Source organism: Ursus americanus, chromosome 2 (genome assembly GCF_024610735.1).
Source record: "Ursus americanus isolate L20-20 chromosome 2, mUrsAme1.1.p, whole genome shotgun sequence".
NCBI lineage: Eukaryota > Metazoa > Chordata > Mammalia > Carnivora > Ursidae > Ursus > Ursus americanus.
In genome coordinates, this window is record NC_142128.1 from 68,194,095 (window position 1) to 68,218,549 (window position 24,455).

At 39.0% G+C, this 24,455-nt stretch overlaps 1 protein-coding gene across 8 annotated transcripts in view; it reads right to left on the minus strand.

Moving 5' to 3' along the window:
• Positions 1–24,455, minus strand: part of PPP1R12B (protein phosphatase 1 regulatory subunit 12B) — a 200,995-nt gene that overhangs the window by 135,549 nt on the left and 40,991 nt on the right. For all 8 annotated transcript variants that reach the window (XM_045787642.2, XM_045787644.2, XM_045787643.2 and 5 more), the window contains exons 2-5: positions 16,039–16,169; positions 10,543–10,661; positions 1,921–2,080; positions 455–599 (exon numbers count right to left, since the gene is read on the minus strand). In XM_045787642.2, coding sequence (XP_045643598.1) covers positions 455–599; positions 1,921–2,080; positions 10,543–10,661; positions 16,039–16,169 — 555 coding nt within the window. The remainder of the gene's footprint in view (positions 1–454; positions 600–1,920; positions 2,081–10,542; positions 10,662–16,038; positions 16,170–24,455) is intronic.

Genomic DNA, 24,455 nt, shown 5'->3' on the forward strand with positions numbered 1-24,455 from the left:
ATAACTATTTTCAGCCAGACTCAAGGATCTTTGTCATTATAATGTTTTTTTTTAAATGACTGGATGAGAGTAGAGCTCAGCTCTCAAAAGTCTTTGAATTAAAAATAAAATAAAATAAAATCTTTCATACTTCAGCAAAGACAGCAACCTCGGGATTTTCCAATGCTCATTTTTGCCAAGGGCAAATATCTTTATTTCCTATTTATTTTAGGGGCTTCAACATAAATAGAATCAGAATGCTGATCAGCAGAGTTTTATTTTACATAGCAAACATCTCTATGTTGATAATGGGGTGGGCAGGAGAGAGGAGGGTATCAGGAACAGAGCCACAGCTACCTATGATGTAGATTTCCCTGGATAATAAGCCTGGCCATTTAACTGAGACTTTAAGCCTTTTGTTCTAGAGACCCAGCCACCAATTTCACTGCCCTTTTAGAGGGTCAGGCATACTAACCAGTTTGTTCCTGATATCCATGTCACAGAGTGCTTCTGCCAGGATGGAGCAAGCCTCCTTCACTCCCCAGTGTGCAGCAGCGTGGAGGGGAGTCCAGCCATCGTAATCCTGAACATTGAGTTCATAGCCAGCCTGGATTAAAAGTCTAAGAAGAAAACCCCAAACAAGATACTTATACCCTTTATATTACAGTTTTCTGCCAAATAAACTACCACCTAATTGATATTTCAGACTTTGGCCCTGAACCACCAGGAAACTGTGATTACTTCTGTCCTCTAAGGCACAGCTCAGGCTTCACGGTTCCTACACTGAGAACCAATCACAGAGAGCAGTTATCAAGCCACTCTGAAAGGTCATAGGGTATTTCCTAGGCACATCCATGTTAAACCACACAAGAGGAGCATTTGGAAAGGTGTATACCTTTGAGATTCACCAAATCTGAGTCACCTGATAAAATCTGCCAAACCATACACAACTCTGTTACAAGGTGTGTTTTCCGTTTCCCAGTGCAGGGAGGAAAGAACATCTAAAATGAGAATTCAATTCTCTTCAGGGCACTTTACTTACTAACTTTGTAGTTGATCTTTCCAGGATCCCATATATTTACTGTAGACTCTCAAACTTCCAACTCTGCAAAGTATCTGCAGGGACTTCTTGCTAACTACAAAGCTATAATCTGTGTGCATGAAGGAAGAAAGGGATGACTCCTGAGGCCCCAAACTGCACTGGCCTGATTGAGGTTACCCATATCATGGGCCTCCAGACACCTTCTAAGAAGTGAGCAGAATCTGAGTGTCACTCTCAGGCAGAAGCAGTATACCGACAAACTGCCCCACCTATTAGAAACCCCATATTTGGTGGAAAATGAAGCACTGGAAGAGTCTGGCAACAACTACGCACACAATGCTATTAACTACCCATGTATTTGGGAAAGCCTGTCAATAGTAGCACCAAAAGCTACATAAAGCATGTGTGGATGTCAGGAAAAATCGAACAGGCAGAGTAGTAGAATCCAAATCCCTCCCATCAGTTTAACTATCCTGCTCTAACTGGATGCGGCACACTCGAGATCTGTATCGTGAATCTAAGGAGCCCAAAGACATTATCTATGTCCAAAAAGGACCAAAATGATCACAAGTCTGTCCTGTATTACATGTCACCAGAGGAGACTGTAAGGATAGTAATGATAAATCACAGCACTGGAAGAGATCATGTAAGGTTATCTAGCCAGTGCACCTCATCTGTTTCATATCATACGTGTCAGTGAGAACCTACAGTGACAGTAGGAGGGTGGGAGACCATCTATGGATTAACGTCAGCAAAACGTAAGAAAAGACTGCACGATCAGAGAGGAAAACAATAAAGAAACACATTGAAGTTGAAAATCTAATTCACCCCCTGCTTCCAAAACCCAGCTCATCTTCTCCCAGTTTTCCAAACTCCTGATTGATGTAAATGGACAATACCTGAGGACCTCAGAGTAGCCCTTGGCAGCAGCCACATGGAGGGCTGTGGCGCCTGAGCGAGGCTGCCTTACATCCTCTATCTTCCCGCTATTGAGCCACTGGCGGGCATCCTGTAACATCTGCTGTTCCTCTTCTTTTCTTGACTGCTCTAGATCAACTCCTGCAGAAACCAGACGGCCAGCATTACTCAAGGTCCATTTAAATCTGACAGGATATTTTCCTTAGATTCTAAACACATCATAAATAAAACCACAAATAACAGTTTAGTCATCAAGTTGGGTATTCACCAAATTTACTCTTTATTTAGAAGAACAATGACATTTATAACACATATTAGTTTTACCAGGCTTAAATCATCATTGTAAATACTGTGCGATGGCAGATCCATTAAAGGAACACGCTTAAAATTGTTTTCAATTTTAAGAACATAAAGACCAAAGTGGACATTAGTTTTGCATTATAGTATTTGTACAATGCTATACACTTCAAAGATCTTTTACATGTTACACCATTTTAGTTTCCCAACAATCCTTTGAGGTAAATGTAATAGATATTACTATCACCATTTAACAGATGAGGAAATAAACATAGAAAGGTTAGGCGCCTCGCTCAAGGCCACAAAACACATTAGAGTTGTCACGAGAACTCTGACATCCTAGGTCCTTGTCTATTGTTCTTCCCCACTTACTACTCCATAAGATTGGTATCAACAAATCTTGGTTTCAGGTATGATATACTTCAAAAAATAATCTACCTCTAATGCTTACTATCCATACGTAGGGAAATATGCTGACTTGAAGCTATATAATCCTAGAGCAGCTGAGTAGGTCATGTGCAGTTCCAAGGGAGTGTAGCTGTTGTTTCATTTTAAAACATTATAGAGGAGCTCCATAAAGTTCCTCCCTTTAGCCTGCAACTCTCCAACATCTGTGTCACTGAAAAGGGGCTGGGGTGGGGCATGCCCCCTTCTATAAAATAAGGACATGATCAATGCACAGAAATCAGTTGCATTTCTATACACGAACAATGAGACAGAAGAAAAAGAAATTAAGGAGTCGATCCCATTTACAACTGCACCCAAAACCATAAGATACCTAGGGAATAAACCTAACCAGAGGCAAAGGATCTGTACTCAGAAAACCACAGAATACTCATGAAAGAAACTGAGGACAACACAAGGAAACAAAAACGTTCCATGCTCATGGATTGGAAGAACAAATATTATGAAAATGTCTATGCTACCTAGAGCAATCTACACATTCCATGCAATCCCTATCAAAATACCATCAACTTGTTTCACAGAACTAGAACGAATAATCCTAAAATTTGTATGGAACCAGAAAAGACCCCGAATAGCCAAAGGAATGTTGAAAAAGAAAAGCAAAGCTGGTGGCATCACAATTCTGGACTTCAAGCTCTATTACAAAGCTGTAATAATCAAGACAGTATGGTAATGGCACAAAAACAGACACATAGATCAATGGAACAGAATAGAGAACCCAGAAATGGACCCTCAACTCTACTGTCAACTAATCTTTGACAAAGCAGGAAAGAATATCCAATGGAAAAAAGACACTCTCTTCAACAAATGGTGTTGGGGAAATTGGAAGGCCACATGCAGAAGAATGAAACTGGACCATTTCCTTACACCATATACAAAAATAGACTCAAAATGGATGAAAGACCTAAATGTGAGACAGGAATCTACCAAAGTCCTTGAGAACACAGGTAGCAACCTCTTCGACCTCGGCCGCAGCAACTTCTTGCTAGACATGTTTCCAAAAGCAAGGGAAACAAAGGCAAAAATGAACTATTCGGACTTCATCAAGATAAAAGGCTTTTGTACAGCAAAGGAAACAGTCAACAAAACCAAAAGACAATCAACAGAATGGGAGAAGATATTTGCAAATGACATATCAGGATAAAAGGCTAGTATCCAAAATCTATAAAGAACTTATCAAACTCAACACCCAAAGAACAAATAATCCAAATGGGCAGAAGACATGAACAGACATTTCTGCAAAGAAGACATCCAAATGGCCAAAAGACACATGAAAAAGTGCTCAACATCACTTGGCATCGACGAAATACATATCAAAACCGCAATGAGATACCACCTCACACCAGTCAGAATGGCTAAAATGAACAAGTCAGGAAACGACAGATGTTGGTGAGGATGCAGAGAAAGGGTAACCTTTTACACTGTTGGGAACACAAGCTGGTACAGCCACTCTGGAAAATAGTACGGAGTTCCTCAAAAAGTTGAAAATAGAGCTACCCTATGACCCAGCAATTGCACTACTGGGTATTTACCCCTAAGATACAAATGTAGTGATCTGAAGGGACACCTGCACCCCCATGTTTATAATGGGAATGTCCACAATAGCCAAACTACGGAAAGAGCCCAGATGTCCATTGACAGATGAGTGGATAAAGAAGATGTGGTGTATACACACATCTCTCTCTCTCTCTCTCTCTCTCTCTCTCTCTCTCTCACACATACACACACACACACACACACACACACACACACACACACACACAGAGGAATATTACGCAGCCATCAAAAATGGAATCTTGCCATTTGCAATGACATGGATGGAACTAGAGGGTATTATGCTAAGCAAAATAAGCCAATCAGAGGAAGACAATTATATGATCTCACTGATATGTGGAATTTAGGAAATAAGGCAGAGGGTTATAGGGGAAGGGAGGAAAAAATGAAACAAGATGAAACCAGAGAGGGAATCTTAGGAAACAAACTGAGGGTCACTGGAGGGGAGGGACGTGGGTGGATGGGGTAACAGGGTAATGGACACTGGGGTGGGTATATGTTGTAATGAGAACTGGCTATTATATAAGTCTGATGAATCGCAGACCTGTACCCCTGAAGCAAATAATACATTACTATGTTAATTAAAAAAATTAAAAAAATACCCCAAAAAATGATGACATGTCCTAAATAGAAACATACCCATCCAAAGAGTTCTATAGTCATGAGTATGTTTTATCTGTGCTTGGTCTACTCCCTTCCAGCTCACTTCCTAAATGAAAACATGTGAACTACCTAAGGATTATCTGTCTGACTTGGGGAGACAGATGGGGTGAAAGGGTAAGCAATTTATTTTATTTCTTTTTTTCCCCAGCATCACTGAGATACAACAGACATATAACACTGTGTAAGTTTAATTTGTGCATGTTGATTTGATATTTATATATTGTAAAATGATCACTACAATAAAGTTAGATAACAACAGTATCACCTCACATAATTATCATTTCTTTTTTGTGCTGGGAACATTTAAAATTGCTTAGCAACTTTCAAGTTCATAATACAGTATCATTAATTACAGTTTCTATGCTGCACATTAGATCCACAGAACTTATTTTATAACCAGAAGTTTGCACCCTTTGACCAATATCTCCCCATTCATCCCCACCCCTAGCCCCTAGAAACCACCATTCTACTCTCTGATCATATAATATTTGTTTCTTTCTCTGTCTTACTTCACTTAGCATAATGCCCTCAAGGCCCACCCATGTTGTTGTAAATAGAAATATTTCCTTCTTTTTCATGGCTGAATAATATTCCATTATATATATAACACCTTTATCCATTCATCCATAGATTGACACTTAGGCTGCTTCCACATCTTGGCTATTGTGAATAATGATGCATTGAAAAGAGGAGTACAGATATCTCTTTGAGATCTTTTTGTTTTTCAAGATTTATTTATTTTGGGGGGAAGGGCAGAGAGAGAGGGAGAGGGAATCCTCAAGCAGACTCCCTGCTGAGCAAAGAATCTGATGTGGGGCTCACTCCTAGGACCTTGAGATCATAACCTGAGCCGAAATTAAGAGTTGGCCGCTTAACCGACTGAGCCACCCCTTTCTTTGAGATTTTAGTTTCATTTCCTTTGGATATATAGCCTGAAGTGGGACTTCTGGGTCATATGGTAGTACTATTTTTAATTTTTGAGGAAATTTCATACAATTTTCCATAGTTGCTATACCAATTTACATTCACATCTTTATGTACAAGAGTTCCCTTTTCTCCACAGCCTTGCCAACACTTATTATTTCTTGTCTTTTTGATGATAGCCATTTGAACAGGTGTGAGGTGATATCTCACAGTGGTTTTCATTTCCATTTTCCTGATGATGAGTGATGCTGAACATCTTTGCATGAATCTGTTGGCTACTGTATGTCTTCTTTGAGAAAATGTCCATCCAGTTCCTCTGCCCATTTTTTGTTTTTGTTTTTGCTACTGAGTTGTATGAGTTCCTTATGTATTTATCAATATATGATTTGCAGATATTTTTTTCCCATTCTGTAGGATGTCTTCATTTTGTTGTTTCCTTTGCTGTGCAGAAACTTCTTAGTTTGATGTGTTCCTGCTTATTTATTTTTACTTTTGTTGCTTGTGCTTTTGTGTCATATCCCAAAAATTGTTGTCAAGACCAATGAATGTCAGGTTTTACCCTACGTTTTCTTCTGGGAGTTTTATAGCTCAAGTCATATGCATTAGTCTTAACTCCATTTTGAGTTAATTTTTGTGAGTGTTGTAAGATATGGGTCCCATTTCATTTTTCTGCATGTGATTACCCAGTTTTCCCAACACCATTTATTGAAAAGACTATCCCTTCCCTATTAAGTCTTCTTGGCTCTCTTGTCCAAATATTAGTTGACCATGTATGTGAGGGTTTATTTTTGGGCTCTCCATTCTGTTCCATTGGTCTATATATTTCTTTTTACGCTAGTACCACACTGTTTTGATTATTATAGCTTCATAATATAGTTTTGGAATCAGGAAGTGTGATGCCTCCAATTTTATTCTTTTTCAGGATTGCTTTGGCTATGTGGGGTCTTTGTGGTTCCATACAAATTTTAGGATTGTTTTTCCTATTTCTGTGAAAAATGCCTCTGAAATTTTGATAGGGATTGCACTGAATCTATAGATGGCTTTGGACATTTTAACAATATTAATTCTTTCAATCCATGAACATGGGTTAATTTCCATTTATATGTGTCTTCTTCAATTTCTTTCTTTTCAGATTTTTCATCTCCTTGGTTAAATTTATTCCCAACCAATTTATTGTTTTTGATGCTATTGTGAATGGGGTTGTTTTATTTCTTTTTCAGATAGTTTATTTTTCATGTATAGAAATCCAACTGATTTCTCCACACTGATTTTTTATCCTGCAACTTTAACAAATCTGTTCATTACTTCTAACAGCTTTTTTGGTAGTCTTCAGGATTTTCTATACATGAGATCATAAACACCTGCAAACAAAGAAAATTTTAGTTCTTGCTTTCTGATTTTCATGCCTCTTATTTCTTTTTCTTGCTTGACCACTCTGGCTAGGACTTCTAGTACTATGTTGAATAGAAGTGGTGAGAGTGGCACCGTTGTTTTGTTCCTGATCATAGAGGAAAAGCTTTCAACCTTTCACCATTGAGTATGATGTTAACCATGGGCTTGTCATATACGGCCTTTATTACATTGAGATAATTTCTTCTATATCCAATTTGTGCAGAATTTTTACCATGAAACGTTGTTATATTTTGTCAAATGCTTTTTCTGCATCTGTTGAGATATGATTTTTACCTTTCATTCTATTGTTATGTATCATATTTACTGATTTATGTTTGTTGAACCACCCCTGCATTTCAGAGATAAACCCCACTTGATCGTAGTGTATGATCTTTCTTTCTATTGTGCCATTGAATTTGGTTTGCTAATATTTTGTTGAGAATTTTTACATCTACATTCAGCAGGGATATTGGCCTATAGTTTCCTTCTCTTTTCTTTCTTTCTTTTTTTTTTTTTAAAGATTTTATTTATTTATTTGACAGAGAGAGACACCGAGAGGAGGAACACAAGCAAGGGGAGAGTGAGAGGGAGAAGCAGGCTTCCCGCCGAGCAGGGAGCTTGACGTGGAGCTCAATCCCAGGACCCTGGGATCATGACCTGAGCCAAAGGCAGATGCCTAACGGCTGAGCCACCCAGGTGCCCCTATAGTTTCCTTTTCTTGTACTGTCCTTATCTGGCTTTGGTATCAGGGTAATGCTGGCCTCATAAAATGAGCGTGAGAGTGTTCCCTCCTCTTCACTTTTTTTGAAAGAATTTGAGAAGGACTAGTATTAATTCTTCCTTAAATGTCTGGTAGAATTTACCAGAGAAACCATAGGCTTTTCTTATTGTTTGATTACTGGTTTAATCTCCTTATTTGTTATCAGTCTGTTCGGATTTTCTACTTCTTCCTGATGCAGTCCTGGTAGGTTGTAAATTTCTAGGAATTCATCCACTTCCTCTAGGTTATCCAATTTGTGGGCATATCATTGTTCACAGTAGTCTCTTATGAGGCTTTGTATTTCTGTGGTATCAGTTGTAATACCTCTTCTTTCATTTGATTTTATTTCACTCTTCTCTTTTCTTCCCAGTCTAGCTTAAGGTTTGTCAATTTTACTTTTCAAAAAACAGCTCTTAGTTTCATTGATCTTTTCTATTTTTTTTTTTTCTGGTCTCTGTTTCATTTATTTCTGCTCTGATCTTTGTTATTTCCTTCCTTCTGCTAACTTTGGGGTAGTTTGTTCCTTTTTCTAGTTCTCTGAAATGTAAAGGTGAGTTGTTTGAGATATTTCTTTTTTCCTAATGTAAGCATTTGTCACTATAAACTTCTAAGAACTGCTTTTGCTGCATTCCATAAGTTTTAGCATGCTGTGTCCATTTTTGTGTGTTTCAAGATATTTTTAAATTCTTCTCTGATTTCTTCTTTGACCTACTGGGTGTTTAGCAGCATGTTTTTTAATATCCATATATTTGTGAATTTCCCAGTTTTCTTCCTGTTATTGATGGAATGTTCTGTATATGTCTATTAGGTCCCATAGGGTCTAAAGTTCAAGTCCAATGTTTCCTTGTTGGTTTTCTGTTCGGGTGACCTATCCATTGTTGAAAGTGGGGTACTGAAGTCCCCTTCTACTATTGTATTATTGTCTTTTTTTCCCTTCAGATTTGTCAGTATTTATTTAATATATTTAGGTGTTCGAAAGTTGGGTGCATATGTATTTATGACTGTTATATCGTCTTGATGAATTGAAAGGGGTATCTGATATAGAACATACCAGAATTCCACATAAAGAGAGAAAAGTGCTGCAAAGTTAAGCACACATTTGAACAGCTCTTCCAACAGAGCACATTCCTTAATCCTTAATTGAAGAGTCAGAAATCAAAATAGAGAAGTTGGTTTCTTGGGGCGCCTGGGTGGCTCAGTCAGTTGAGCGTATGGCTCATGATTTAGGCTGAGGTCATGATCTCATGGTTCATGAGATCAAGTCCCACGTGGGGCTCTGCACTCAGCAGGGAGTCTGCTTGAGATTCTCTCCCTCTGCCCTCCCCCTTCTCTCTCTCAAATCAATCAATCAATCTGTCTTTTTAAAAAAGAAAAGTTGGTTTCTTAAATCAAAGCTATTTTAAAAACCTGTTTGTTTAAAAAAAAAAGATTTTGGAAATTGTGATGTCAATCTCAGCATGAGGCTGAGTGGGAGTGAATGGTAAACTAAGTATAAAGTTCTTTAATTCAAAGGGCACAAAAATTATAAAAGGGAAGGCAGTAAAAACAAGTATTTACTGCCCTAGGACATCATTATTTTAAGGCATTGGCATACTTTCCAAAAAAAGCCAGATATTAAATATTTTCCGCTTTGTGGGCCATTCGGTTTGTTCAACTCTGCTGCAGTAGTGCAAATGCAGCTTCCGGTAATATGTGAACAAACAGACGTGGCCAGGATTGGCCTGCCAGTTCTAAAGGATCATATCAGGAAAGGCCACTGGAGCTTAATCTTTTGGAATGAAGTGCAGATTGTGGGTAAGCTAGTTTAACAGAAAGACTAAACATCACTACAAATCATGTCCACAAAGTTTTTTGATGGTTCTAGCAAACTTCCTAAAACTGTCCTCCCTGCCATCTGACTGTTTGCAATATTTTTTAATTAAAAGAACCCAGAGACTTCAGGAGAATCCTGACTTATTCTCTGATATGGATTCCTCTAAAAATTAAAATTGGTATTTGTAGAATTTATTCTTCTAAATAACAAACTACAGAATAATTTTCATGGTCAGTATGGTTAAGGATCATTTCAGAGGTTATAATAAATACTTTTACCAGCACCACTTTCAGCTCTCACCAAGAGAAAAGATGCAAGGTCATCAACAGAATTTGACCAATACTCAAATTTATACTGTATATCATCCTTTCTTTAGACTTTATAACGTGTAGCAAAATCCAATACCATGTACACACAGTGAGAAACTTCACGCTCCTCATCAGTCTAATTCATATTATCAAAGGTCACTCAGGTCACTCCCAACTATACAATGGGTATACATCCTCGGATATGGCAAAAACAAGGAATGGCTGGTCATCCTTTTGACATTTGGCCTATTATTGTGTGAGTTATTAAGAGGATACATGATGTTGGTGATTGATGACTAATGCTGTGGAGACAGATCTAATTCTCTCCTATCATATGATAATGAAAAGCTCTATACAGCAAATGGATTATTTTCTAAGTGGCAATGTTTGAGAGTCTCTCTTGGCACCCTGCAATCGCTTAGGTTACCTTGCTTCTTTACTTGCTCCAGAAGAAGATCCTTCATGGCAGGCTCTTCTGCAAGGTCAGAGGGGACTTCACCTTCACTATTCACAATACCCACACTGGCTCCATGGTTAATGAAATACCTGTGTAGACAAGATCCAGGATCTACATTATCTCTGTCAGTCTAATATTAATTTATACTCGTGCAGATGTCTTCAATGCAGATCAAGGCCACTGTTTGGGGGTTTTAAATAGGGTCCCAGATAACATGTTCCGTTATTAATTTCTAACTCCATTAGCCTTCAGTAATTAGGACTGGAAGCTTCTCTATTTCACGATGAGCAATACCAACAAACAGGATTTCTTTCACACTCATATTCCTAACTTCCACCCTCTCACTCCCACTGGATAGCAAGAGATTTTCTAAATACCATAAGGAAGACACGCAGTCATAAAAACTCACCCACCATCCCTGAGGTCCAAACACAGATTCCCAAAAGGATTTATACACTTGTAATATTGGCATTTAGAACCCTCAGAAGATATGTAAGGAAGTGATTCTCGCAAAAACTTTCTCAGTGCCACATTAGAGTATATTAAGTAGTGCTGGGTATGAAAACAGAAAAATAATGAAATAAAATGTGCATGAATCTACCTAAATTATGCCTCCACAAAATTCTCCCTTCAATGAGACTTCTACAAAAAAACCTTCTACACTCTACAAGGAAACTAAATTACTAAAGAAATAAGTAGTTAAATAAGTAGTTAAATAAGTAGTTAGATTTTATATTGAAATACAATATTCAATCCTGAAGAAGAAAGGTCTGATCATTTTAATACCTTAAATGGATCCTTTTTGATCTTTAAAGAGCTTTCACATAAAATTATATAATGAGTCAGGCAATTTTAAGAAGTAGACAATATGGGCAGTCCACCTCCACAAGAAACTGAGGCCCATACATGTTAGTCTCCTAAAATCAAAGAATTGGCAAATGACAGAGGAGGTGGCCCCATCCTCCCATCTTCAATTCTGGTTCATCTGTTCACTAGATCAAGTTGCTTTTGGCCAGTGAGAATCCCAGTAATGCTGGGAACTCTAATGAATACTCAGAGTATTTAAAGGGGGAAAGAAAAACTATTTAAATCAGTTTCAACAAGTTGGCGAGCATTTATCGGTCCCCTACTATGTTTAAGGTACCACATTTTATATCGCAGATTTTCAAAAGATAGTCAAGATTTGGTCACTGTATTCAAAGAGTTGGCAAAAGAGAAAGAATCAACAAAGACTATATTAAAATCATGTTTTTGCTGGTATAAATGAGCTTCAATAAATGTTGTGAATTTCTGGATCAATTGCACATATATAGAGTGCAAAAGCATTCACAATTCCTCTAATTTTCAGCTCTTTCTCCTGTCCTCACAGTCTCAAAGGAAGAGACTTTTTTTTTTTCAATTCCCTGTATCTGCTTTTTTCATTCCATCAAGTATCAGTCCTCTGTACGTCAATTACTCCTTCATTTCCACATATTCAATAGCTTCTCTCTTCTGGTTCCTCAACTTCAGGCCAAAGAAACATTCAATTACACCTCCCCCACCCTGAAAAATCAAAATGGAAATAATCTACATAGTAAGCACTCAATAAATGCTTTTTGGATTGAACTGTACCCTATACTCTAATCAAACTGAATTACTTAATGTTCCCAAATACACCCCACTCTCACTCAGCTCTCTTCCACAGCTCAAGTAGTTTCCTCCAACTGGATGAAACACCCTCCCCTTATCCTTTCCCTTCTAGAAACTCCATATTTCAATCCAGTTAAAATGCTTTTGCCTTCATGCAGCCTTCGCCCGTTCTCACCAACTGAATTTTCTGTCTCCTTCCTTTAATTCCTCCCTCCCCCCCAATAGGCCTCCCCAGCACTAATTCTGGACCTCTGCTAAGACACTATTGATAAAATTGCCCAGTTGGGCTGAAAGCTACTTGAGGGCAAGAACTGTGTCTTCCTCAGTGTTATCACTGCTATGACATTCTGACATCATCTCTTTCCTCTCGGCACTACATTACCTGAAATAAATGAAACATCTTAACCACTCTGCTCTGATATCTGTTCCATCCCTTACTGCATCAGGCACAATGTCACTTGGGTATACAGGCCCCTGCTTTTCCCTTTTCTGACATGTTCCTATGCTCATGATCAAGAAGACTCATTTCTAGAAAGCAATCTGGCTCACCATGAATCAGAGATTACTGTTAAGCAAGCTTATCTTTCTAGACCATTTTTAGGAAAAAAAGAAATAAACACCTGTTTAGTTTCCCACTTTTACCTGAACAAGAATAAAATCAATCTATAAAGTAATATTTACTTAACTCCTGAGAATCCTTATAGTTACCCAGAGGCTCAGAAATACCGATTAGTTCAATAAATAGGTCCCCAGAAAATAAAGACCTTCTATTCTTCCTAATTCATGACAGATACAAGGTATTTTTACTACAATCTAAAGGAGGAAGAAAGAAAATTTAATGTGTTTTAAAACCCAGAATAAATTAGCATCCCAATAAACTATAAAGTCAAACTAAATGCTGCACCCTTGGGTCAGTCTGCTGCTTCTAAGTTAAACACTTATTGGTAATAAAAATATAAAACATCCAGCTAACTAACAATAAGCCTGAACTCATATTAAAATGAGAAAAATAATAGCCTCTAAACCTCTTTTTAAAAGTATATCATACTGAGTTCAACTATGAGACAAAAAGGTAATGGAACATGAAATAGAATGCACTTCGATTCTCTCTTCTAAGATTTTATTTATTTATTTGAGAGAGAGAGAGCATGAGTGTGGGGGGTGGGCAGAGGGAGAGGGAGAAGCAGACTTCCTGCTGAGCAGGGAGCCTTTCACAGGGCTCCATCCCAGGACCCCAGGATCATGACCTAAGCTGAAGGCAGACGCTTAACCAACTGAGCCACCCAGGCAGCCCTTAGATTCTTCCTAGAAAGCTAGTTTGCCTTTTGTTTGTTTCCACGCCCTTGAAGTTTAGAATTCCTATGATTCGGAGCATAAGAGTATAAAATTTAAGATTAAAAAAAAGACAAAATGACCGAGGGCTAATCTTATCTAAAACATTGTTCATAGGACCTAAGGTAAAGCAACCAAAATGAGAAACATAAACACTGGGGTTCTTTTCCATTGTACAGAAAATAATGCTACATATTGCAAATAAGTAAATAATGACAAAGTCAAAACCTATCTAATACTGATATGCATAATGAAAGATAAATTAAAGAAGGCCATCCCTACCACCACCCCACCTATGCATTAGATTCTAGTCTAGATGGTCACTGTCCTGGTCAGACTTTCATATGTCTAATGAGTAATAATTTATATGAGGAAATAGTAACTCTTATAGATTCCTTTCACTCAAGGTAATATTTATTTGGGCAGGAGATTGTTAAATTTTAAACTTATTTCCAAAGGAATTGTGTTCATCCAGAAAGATGAATTAAAGAAATCACTGTAAAAAAGCATTTACAATCCTTCTCTGTACTCAGCTTCACAAAAAGAGGGGGGGGGAAAAGGAGACTCCATGGACAACGCCAACACAAGTGATCCTAATTCCAAGCATGACCTTTGCTTATTACCTTCCAATGGAAAAAAGTGAAATTCTTGAATGTAATAAGATTTGTTAACTCAAAAATCACAAACAAGCCACCTGAACAAATAATGAAATATAAAAAATGAGGTACTAACATGTTCTATAACTGTTTCTTAGATACATTTTTAAAGTAAAAATCAAAATCTATGAGGAAGCCACCGTAAGCCTTAGACATCAGAATACTGGCCTTAGTGGTAAGGCTGAGAATCAGAGCCTTTCCTATGAGACTCTGAAAAGAGGGCAGCCTAAGGGATGAAGAGGTGACTGATTTTTACTAAATTAGAACAGGGTGAAGAGCTGAGACTAAAGAAAACTGCATTGTTCGTTTCTGTTGGCTCTGGGGCCAATGCCGTCGTCCACTTTTTAGAACAAGCAGCCCAGTCAAACACCAGCGGGGCTGCCTAGTGTTTCTCTGGCTCTGACTCTCCCTTTGTTTAACTTCTCCCACTGAGCATCCCTGGCTCCAAAGCAAAACAGAGACACAGGCTCTCCCCCAGGAAACCTGGGCAAATCAGATTGTGTGGGAAGCCATTCCCAGGCCTCCACATAGCTGCCAACATAATCCTCCCTGCTGTTTGCTGGATAAGAGCTCTAATTATATGGAAAAGGGCCTTAAAACAAGCATCTGATTTTCAAAGGATCACAGAATATCATGATTTTATTTAGTGAATTTACCTTATCAACCTAAATCTACTCTCATCTAGAATATACTCAATTGTCTCATTTTAAAGATGTTTCGACTGCTAAAGTCTCTTTCCTATTTTAAAAAAAAACCCTTTAGAGGCGCTTGGGTGGCTCAGTTGGTTAAGTGTCTGACTCCTGATTTCTGCTCAGGTCATGATCTCGGGGTCATGAGATCGAGCCCCGCATCGGGCTCTATGCTGAGTATGGAGGCTGCTTGAAATTCTCTCTCTCCCTCCGCCTCTGCCCTTCCTCCTGCTTGCATGTGTACTCTCTCTGTCTCAAAATAAGTGAAATCTTTAAAAAACAAATTAATTAAATTTTTTAAATAAATAAGTAATATAAAAATAAACATAACCTTCATTCCTTCATTCAACATTTAGTACCTCTAATATACCAGACATTATGTGGTCAGGATTCTTCTGCCCAAGGCAGGGGCAACTAGTTGTCACGGAGGTCAGGAGCTACTTATTTGTCTTAATAAACCTACCCATTCAACTACTGTGGAGAATACATGCCAATCCCTTCCTTTGTTCCATGTTTAGGCTCATTCTTCTGCCATTAACTATGCGGGTATTGTGATCAGTATGCCAGGCATTCTCCATCTTCGTTTGTACTAAGCACTGATTTTTTTTCTTAAACAATAAAACAAGTTTACAAAGAAGTCCAGAAAAAAATCTCTAGGCCTGCCCACATATTGTTATAATTGCTCAAAAAGTGACCCAGAGAGTGCAACAGGAGCCGCCTCTAAATATCCCAACAAATATGAACTACCTGAGAATAGAAGCAAACAAAAATTTTCAACTAAAAAACTGTGGATTTGGGGCTCAGGTGGTTAAGCAGCTGACTCTTGGTTTCAGCTCAGGTCATGATCTCATGGGTTATGAGACTGAGCCCCGGCTTAGGCTCTGTGCTCAGCAGGGAGTCTGCCTGAAGATTCTCTCTCTGTCCCTCCCCTGACTGGCGTGGTCTTTCTTTCTAACATAAATAAATAAATCCTTTAAAAAAACAAACAAATTATGGGTTTATATAAAAACACAGTATCAATTATTCCTTAAAAATGATTCAACCTACTGCTTTTATAATTTGTAACAGAAATTATAACTATTTATGAATTCAAATTTTTAAAAGCAGAAGAGAAATGAAGGCTATTCCTACAAATAATCCAAACTCATACAGAGACTCACTCTGCTATGTTGAGATAGCCACAGGAAGCTGCTGCATGAAGGGGTGTCCAGCCCTCGTTGTCCTGCTGGTTTACATTGGCTCTGTTCTCCACCAGAAACTTCACCATGTCCAAATTTTCATCAATACAGGCCTAAAAAGAAAAGTCCATTCATTCACTCAACAAGTACTTATTGAGTTCTACTGTGTGCCAGACACTGCTCTGGGCATTGACAATACAACAGTTGTAATGATATATTAATTTCTATTTCTTGCATACCGATAAAAGTGTCCAGAGGATGACTTCTAAGCTTTGTGATTTTATGCAAACCCCAGAAGTGTCTGCATGCCTCAATATCTCAGCTGTGGGGGGTGCCTGGGTGGCTCAGTTGGTTGAGTGTCCAACTCTTGGTTTTGGCTCAGGTCACAGTTCTTGGGGTCATGGGACCGAACCCCACATCAGGCTCTGAGCTCAGTGGGGAGTCTGCTGGAGAGTCTCTCTTTTCCTCTCCCCTCACTCTTGTACCTCTAATAAATAAATAAGTCTTTAAAAAAAAAAAACTCAGCTGTGAAATAGGTATAATGACACTTAATTTTATTTATAGTACTATTAGGCTTAATTGTGAAAATGATTTCTAAAGTACTATAAATGGTGAGCTGTTTCATCATCATAACATAAAAAAGGACCTGCTAGAAACCACTAATTCGCTTACGAATTTCAAGAGAAAACAGTCACACAGAATCAAATGCAATTTTCTCAGTGGGAAGCTACAGTGTAAGATTCAAACAATCCCTGCTTTGGTGAGAAAGGATGAGGTGATCACTTCAAACCTAAGAAATGTACTTTCTTTTCATGTATTTTTTGAATGGCTCCAAACCATATGGCAAAGTACGTTTGTAGTTATGAATGGTTAGGGATCTTTAGCTGCCCCTCTCACAGCAAGTTAGGAGAAAGCAGAGGAGCTCTTTGAATAGAAATTTTAGGCCTCCCATAAGCCTAGAAGAAACAGTAACAAATAGCAATGAGATCTTCAGACCAATAGGCTGTCTTAAGCTATCTACAGAATAAAAAGGAAGTAAAATGCCCACATTGATAAAGGCAGTCATTATCAAGGCTTTGATGGTTCTAAAACAGTTGGAATAATTCAGGACCTAGAAACAAATGAGACTCCTTTTTTAAAAAACTTGTCTTTAAATCCCCCCTTTGGAGGCTGGAGGTGTGTGTGTGGTGGGAGTTAAAACTTTAGCTGAGGGGCTCCTGCGTGGCTCAGCCGTTAAGCCTCTGCCTTCAGCTCAGGGCGTGATCCCAGCGTTCTGGGATCGAGCCCCACATCAGGCTCCTCTGCTGGGAGCCTGCTTCTTCCTCCCCCACTCCCCGTGCTTGTGTTCCCTCTCACTGGCTATCTCGCGCTGTCAAATTAATAAATAAAAAAATCTTAAAAAAAAAAAACCTTTAGCTGAGAAGCTATTATCAGATCAAAATGATTTTCTATAACAATATTAAGACATTATTGGCCCTTTTCACTGTGTTGACATTTGCACTAAGGATACAAAAGGTATTATGGGTAAAACTACTGATGCCTTTATATGAATTAAGGCAGTAGCATCAAAGGATACTAGTACTCACTGTTTTCTTCCCTACCACACACTCTCGGTTTAAAACAAAACAAAACAGCTTCATTTAAGAATGATCTTGATGAGGGTGCCTGGGTGGCTCAGTTGGTTAAGCATCTGCCTTCAACTCAGGTCATGATCTCACGGTCCTGGGATGGAGCCTCACAGGGGGCTCCCTGCTCAGAGGGGAGTCTGCTTCTCCCTCTCCCTCTGAGGAGAGAGAGCGTGCGCGAGTGAGTACAAGCAGGGGAAATACAGGCAGAGGGAGAAGCAGGCTCCCGCTGAGCAAGGAGTCTGATGCAGAACTCAATCCCAGGACCCTGGGATCATGACCTGGGCCCAAGGCAGATGCTTAAGTGACTGAGCCACCCAGGTGTCCCAAAAAAATCTTAAAAAAAAATAAAAAAGAATGGCCTTGATGAAGTAGTAAATGTTATTAATTTTATTAAATCTCATAGGAGGTATACATTAAGCACTTCTGCTGCATCCCAAAGTATGATGGTTATTTCCAAGAAAAAAGCACTTGTGTATCTATTGTGAGATGAACTAGTCACTTTTTCACGGAATGCTATTTTTACTCAAAAGAACAAGTGACAGGCCAATTATGGTTTAAGACTTGAAAATGAAGGAGGTGAGCCTTGTTCACTTCAAAGAAAATAACTAGCATTTGCTGCCAGTGATAAAATTTGACCATCCAAAAGAACTCGGAATTTTGGGAAACACACCACTACCATGAACACTGGACAGCTTCCTAACACTCTTTTGACGAGATCAGTGGGACTATCCACAAATGTATAAGTAAACGCATAAACATTTGGAAAATCTGCATAACTCAATGAACCCTTATTTTCCAAGTACTAATGAAATACATGGTATTAGATAATCATGCATGGGTAAAAGATTCATTCAAAGTATAAGTTAGACCACTCAATTTTGATGTCACAAAGTAAGAAAAAAAACCCTGACATGAGTATCCACCATTGTCTGTACAAGCTATCAAAATACTCTTTCCTTTTCCAAATTTATATATATATGGGGCTTAAGTAGTACATATCCTACTCAGAGAACTTACAGGAACTTCTTCCAGAGATAAACCTCAGGTCAATCCTGCCTAGAAGCAGGGGCATGCATGAACAAAGACAGATTCAATTTGGATGAAAATTTAATTAGGTAACCCTGGTTACAAAAAGCATCTCTGTTCATTTTCCCCAAACCATTTGATACTCTTTTTACATTTACTGAGATTAGCTAACATATCAGCCTAGATAAGATTTGATGCAATATAATATATTCCTTTAACCTGACCTTTGGAAGCCAGATGACTCTTACAGCCAAAATTCATAATGGTCTCTCTTTCAACAGGCAGCTCCAAAAATTACATTTCTTCTACGATGTTCCCTTAGGTTTATCAATTTCGACAAGCATTCCTCATTTACTCTTTACTTCTTTACCATGTGAAATATTTCATAACTATTATTATTACTAAATTTCAGATATATTCCATGTCTGCCAGTCTGCAATCCCCATAGGGTAAGATTTGGCCAACTCATTGCAGAGTACCTTGCTAAAAACTGTTAATAAAGACTTTTAAGTGAAAGGATGGAAGGGAATACTTTTCAAAAAGGACTAAAGTCTAAGAAGAAGAAAGTGCTTTGCCCATGTAATAAATAAACTCCTGTACCATGAAGATCAAATGTGCCATCTTAACCTGTGTTAAGCAGCTGGGTCAACTGCTTCCTGCTCAGTTGCAAAATTTCTTTGGCTCAACAGTCTAAAAACTTAGCTCCAATGGCCACACCACCACCAGGCAGATTTTGGAAGCCAACATTTTCAAGATCATTGTTTGTCCTTTGAAGATGACAGCAGTCAAATCCCAGAGGGCCTAAAATAAGCCCAGTGAGTCCAGGTATCAAACAGGAGAAAATTTCTCTTTCCATCCCTCTTCTCTCCCTTCCTTTTCTTAATCTCCTTCACCCTATCACCACTTCAGTTCTCTTCCTTTTCAGTTTTGTGATATTTTTGTCTATGAATCTCAAATTCTTGATACAGTATTTTTAGTATTTTTAGACATTGTGAGGATGTTTGAGATGACAACAACAAAAATCTGCAATGTGCTTTGGCAGATCATCAGTCTCCAAAGAATCATCTCAAAGAAAATAAAGTAGGTCAACAGTTAAATTATTCTCCATACCCTTCACAAAGTGAAGGACACTATATTGTTAAAAACATCAGCTTTGAAGTCAGACAGACCCGGGTTGCATACCAGCTCTGCCAATATGTATAACCTGGAGTGAAGTATGTAACCTGAGGATCAGTGTACTTGTCTTTTTTTTTTTTTTTTTAAGATTTTATTTATTTAATTGAGAGAGAGAGAGAGAGTGCACAAGCCAGGGGGAGAGGCAGAGGGAGAGGGAGGAGCAGACTCCCCGATGAGCAGGGAGCCCAAGGTGGGTTTGATCCCAGGACTCCAGAATCATGACCTGAACTGAAGGCAGACACTTAACCAACTGAGCCACCCAGGCACCCCTCAGTACACTCATATATAGCGGGAGAATACCACCTACCTCATAGGATTTTGTGAGGATTAAAGGAGCTAAACCCTGGCATTGTGTTTGTTTTAAAGCCACCAGTTTAACAAATAGCAACTTCCCCAGGAAAAAGCACAAATTGTACTAACTCTTCACCCATCACTGCCCTCCCCCACCTCCAGGATCTTACAGGAGGAATGCAGTTTGGTAAAAAATTTTTTTGAACTATCAAGATTGTAGAGCTTGTTTATTAAGTCTGACTTCAAAAAAATTCCTCTCTAGTGTGCGGGATTCTGTAGTTCCTAAATTCAGGAGCTATGTGAATAAAATAGTAAGTACCATGGTTAAGCTGAAAGAGACATCCTCAGAGACAATCAACAGAGTTGTGCTCATGAAATATCTTGGAGTGACCATCCTCCATTCTTTTTGTTTCTGTCTCCAGAAGAAGGAATATGACTAAAGCCATGAAGGAGAGACAAAGAGTCACTGAAAACCTTCTCAAGTGAATAACGACTAAATTTAGATGCCCTTCTGCCCACTCCATGCGCAGCTGTGCTGCTGACTCATTCACGACCAAAGCGTGGTGGCTGAGCGGGTTCGTCCATCTATAAAACCTTGTCCAGGGGGTAGACTCCGACATGAGGCTTCTCCAGACAGCTGTAATGAACCTTCCAGATAGATGAGTCTTTCCTTTCCTTGAATAGGCAAAGGACACTACAGAAGTTTCTGATGTTACTCATGACATCACCGGGAATATTCTTTGCATTTAGCCCTATTCCGTCTGCTGTGGCTTATGTTCATTTCCTTCTATTTTTCATTCCTGAGGATACACAGAACATTACCAAAATAACAAGTTTTCCTATGCTCCTTAACAAAAGGAGATATTATTTAATGATTGGTCCAGAGAGATATTAGAAAAACTGCCAGATAATAATTTAAAGCTTCCTAAAATCAGTATGTCACATTTCTTTGGCAATGATAGGCTATCTCCAAGGAAAAAGACTTGATTTTACCAATAAAATGATAAAAGAGCACTATGATGTCTGTACTGTACCTAATATTGCTCTCCCCATATCAAAGACAAAAGTGGCTGATGGTTGATCAGTGCCAGAGTTAAATCTGGGAGTGCAGAGAAAGCCTTACAAAACAAAGCCTCCTCCATTCCCAAAATAGCCTGCAACTGTCACCACCACCAAGTGCCGCTGGCTCCAAGAGCTGACCTTGCTCTCGTGTCTCAGAATACTGCGAAAACTACCTGCCTTTGCCCCAGCACAACTCTCTTCCCCACAAAACCCAGCTCCAGATGCCAGGGCAGATGACACCTAGAAGCTGGGCTTTAGGCAGCATACCACCTGTGTGTTTGGATTTTTCAGCTCACACTTGCCTTGATGTCAACAAATCATGCTGACAAACATGCTGGGAGACGATGATGTTTGTAATATATCCCCATTCCATACATTTCACTGTTTTGTCCTTTAGCCTCCCAAAATTTCTATAATTCAATAATAATAATAATTTAAATATAAGGTATATAATTCAAAATTTAAATAATCCCCCAAATTATATAATTTCAACATTATGCTGGAAACCCTAAATACTTGGAGATAACAGCAAAGAGCATAATTTCTTTCACATAAACATTAATGAGCCAAACACCACATTCCCGGAGTCAGACGCGCTACCGTTGCACCACGAGGTCGGCCTAAACACCACATTCCTGAATCACCTATATGAACATCTCAAGTCATTCCTAGCAAAGCTAGAATATAAATTCCACAAAGGCTACTTGTTCACTGATGTGTCCCAAACACCTACAGCAGCAGTTGGCACATAAGAGGCCCTCAACAGATATTTGTTAGGTGGAAGAATAAATGCCCAAATGCATGAAAGTCACATTTTCTGTACATTCAGTTGATTCTCAGATATCTGGAATCACCCGAAGACTTCTCTCTAGGCTGCCCAAGGTGATTCCACCAAAACGACACAGCACATCCATGTACAGACTAGGGCCAGGTCAAGGATGTTGTATGTTGCTGCCTCCTATCCATTTTGTATTGTCCATGTGTCTTCTTTTCAGTGTTGTAGTGTGTTGAATGGTGGTCCCCAAAAAAGATATGTCCATGTCCTAGTCCCTGAAACCTGTGAATGTACCTTACCTGGAAGAGGAGTCTCTGCAGATATAATTAAGGATGTTGAGATGACAAGATCATCTTGAATTATCGAAGTGAGTCCTAACTCCAATGACAAGTGCCCTTATAAGAGGCAGACAGGGGACGCCTGGGTGGTGTTGCTGGTTAAGTATCTGACTCTCGGTTTTGGCTCAGGTTGTGATCTCAGGGTTGTGGGACTGAGCCCCGTGTTGGGCTCCACGCTCAGTGTGGAGTCTGCTTAAGGATTCTCTCCCTTTCCCTTTGCCCCTCCCCCTGTTCACACTCCCTCTTTTCTAAAAACAGATAAATAAATCTTTAAAAATGAGAGAGAGAGAGAGAGAGAGAGAGAGAGAGAGAGAGGGAGAGGGAGAGGCGCAGGGGGAAGATTTGAAACAAACTGAAGAGGAGGAGGCAATGTGACCACAGAGGCAGATTGAGGTGATACAGCCACAAGTCAAGGAATGCTGACAGTCACCAGAAGCTAGAAGAGGCAAAGAACAAATATTCCCTACAGCCTACAGGAGTGTGGCCTTATCAACACCTGGGTTTCAGGCTTCCAGCCTCCAGATAATACATTCTAGCTTGTGTAATAATACATTTCTATTGTTTTAAGCCACCATTTGTGGTAATTTGTTACTAAAGCCATAGAAAACACAACTGGCAGAGAAGAGGAAATCAGAACCTGAAGAATTTGCCACATTCTTATTCCTTGGTATTAATGAAAATCACAGCAGTGAGTCACCCTTTCTTTGCCAGATGAAAAATGGTCAAAACATTAATTAGACCACTTTTTAAAAGACAACTACATTTAACAGAAAGTTTTCCAAGGTTTTTTTTCCAATTGTTAGCCCTAATAGCAAAGGCCTTGAAGACCTGCCCATGGTTCTCACACTAGGTATTTTGCTGGAAGTACTCTGGCTGAGGACTGAAACTGAAACGAGGGTGGCAGGACTGACTGAGGAGTTTGCTGTGAAACCCAACATTTCAAAGCTCGAAGTCCCCCTGCTCCAATGAGGTACTCGCAGCACAGAACAAGAATTTATACCAGCAAATTAAAGGTGATAAAGGAGTCAGTAAATTTGGAAATCTCAACCATCAGCACATCATCACACGAGAAGGCTTTAACATATTAGTAGTTAAGATTGACTGATCCAACACTTGAGTCACTCCTTCCAAGTACCTGTCTCTCTATTCCAATCATGATATAGTATAACTACTATGCAAGTGAAAATCATAAGAGCATTCTGCTCCAACAGGACAGGTGACTCCAGCAACTGTCAGCCCTGTGTGAGAGACTCACAACCCCACGGCATAGACAGTTTGGCTCCCAGATGGCGAGAACTATATCTGATTATGTACTCAGTGGTCAGACAGGCTCTGGACACTGATTTGTTGTAGCCTTTCGGGAGAGATAGCCAAGAGAAACAGCAGAAGTAAAGAATTTTCCATGGAGTATCACACTGACTAAGATTTTGTTCTCAGTAAACTGGCATATTACCCGCAAGACTATAAACGTTTACAATCTGGGACCAGAAAACACCTTCCTTCAGTTAAGAGCAAGTATTATACTGCCTAAGGGTTGACAATATTTAGATACCAAAAATATGTTCATTCTGGATTCTACTAAGGCCTCCTCTAAATGCCCCAAGCCCTTACCCTTCAAATAATGTTTCCTTTAACCTTCTCCATTCCCCATGCACTTATCCACTTAAATGAAGAAAAGCCCATTAAGTTGTCTTAGAGGTATTACTTTGTCAACTTTTGTACCATACAAGGCTATACACATTTGACCTACCTCATGTCAGATCAAGGCACGTTTTTAGAAAGTTGAGAAGAAGAAAGAATAAAGGGCCCATCTTTTTAAAGCCCAGGGTTATTCTTCAAACAGAACTTTTATAGTTCTAGTGTCCAAATCTCTGTTTCATGATCCACTGATAATCCTGATTTTGAGGAACAATAAATGAGGCCTAGTAACTATGGTAAAAATCCCAAGCATTGAGTTTCTCTCAGATCAAAAGAGTGTGCACAGCTGAGTCACTTGGACACTTGTATAGAAATAAGAAAGCCCTTGTTGAAGTTCTTTTCTTACAAACTCTGCACATAAGAGCTGAGGCACACTAAGTAATGGGATGATTCATCTTTACAGAC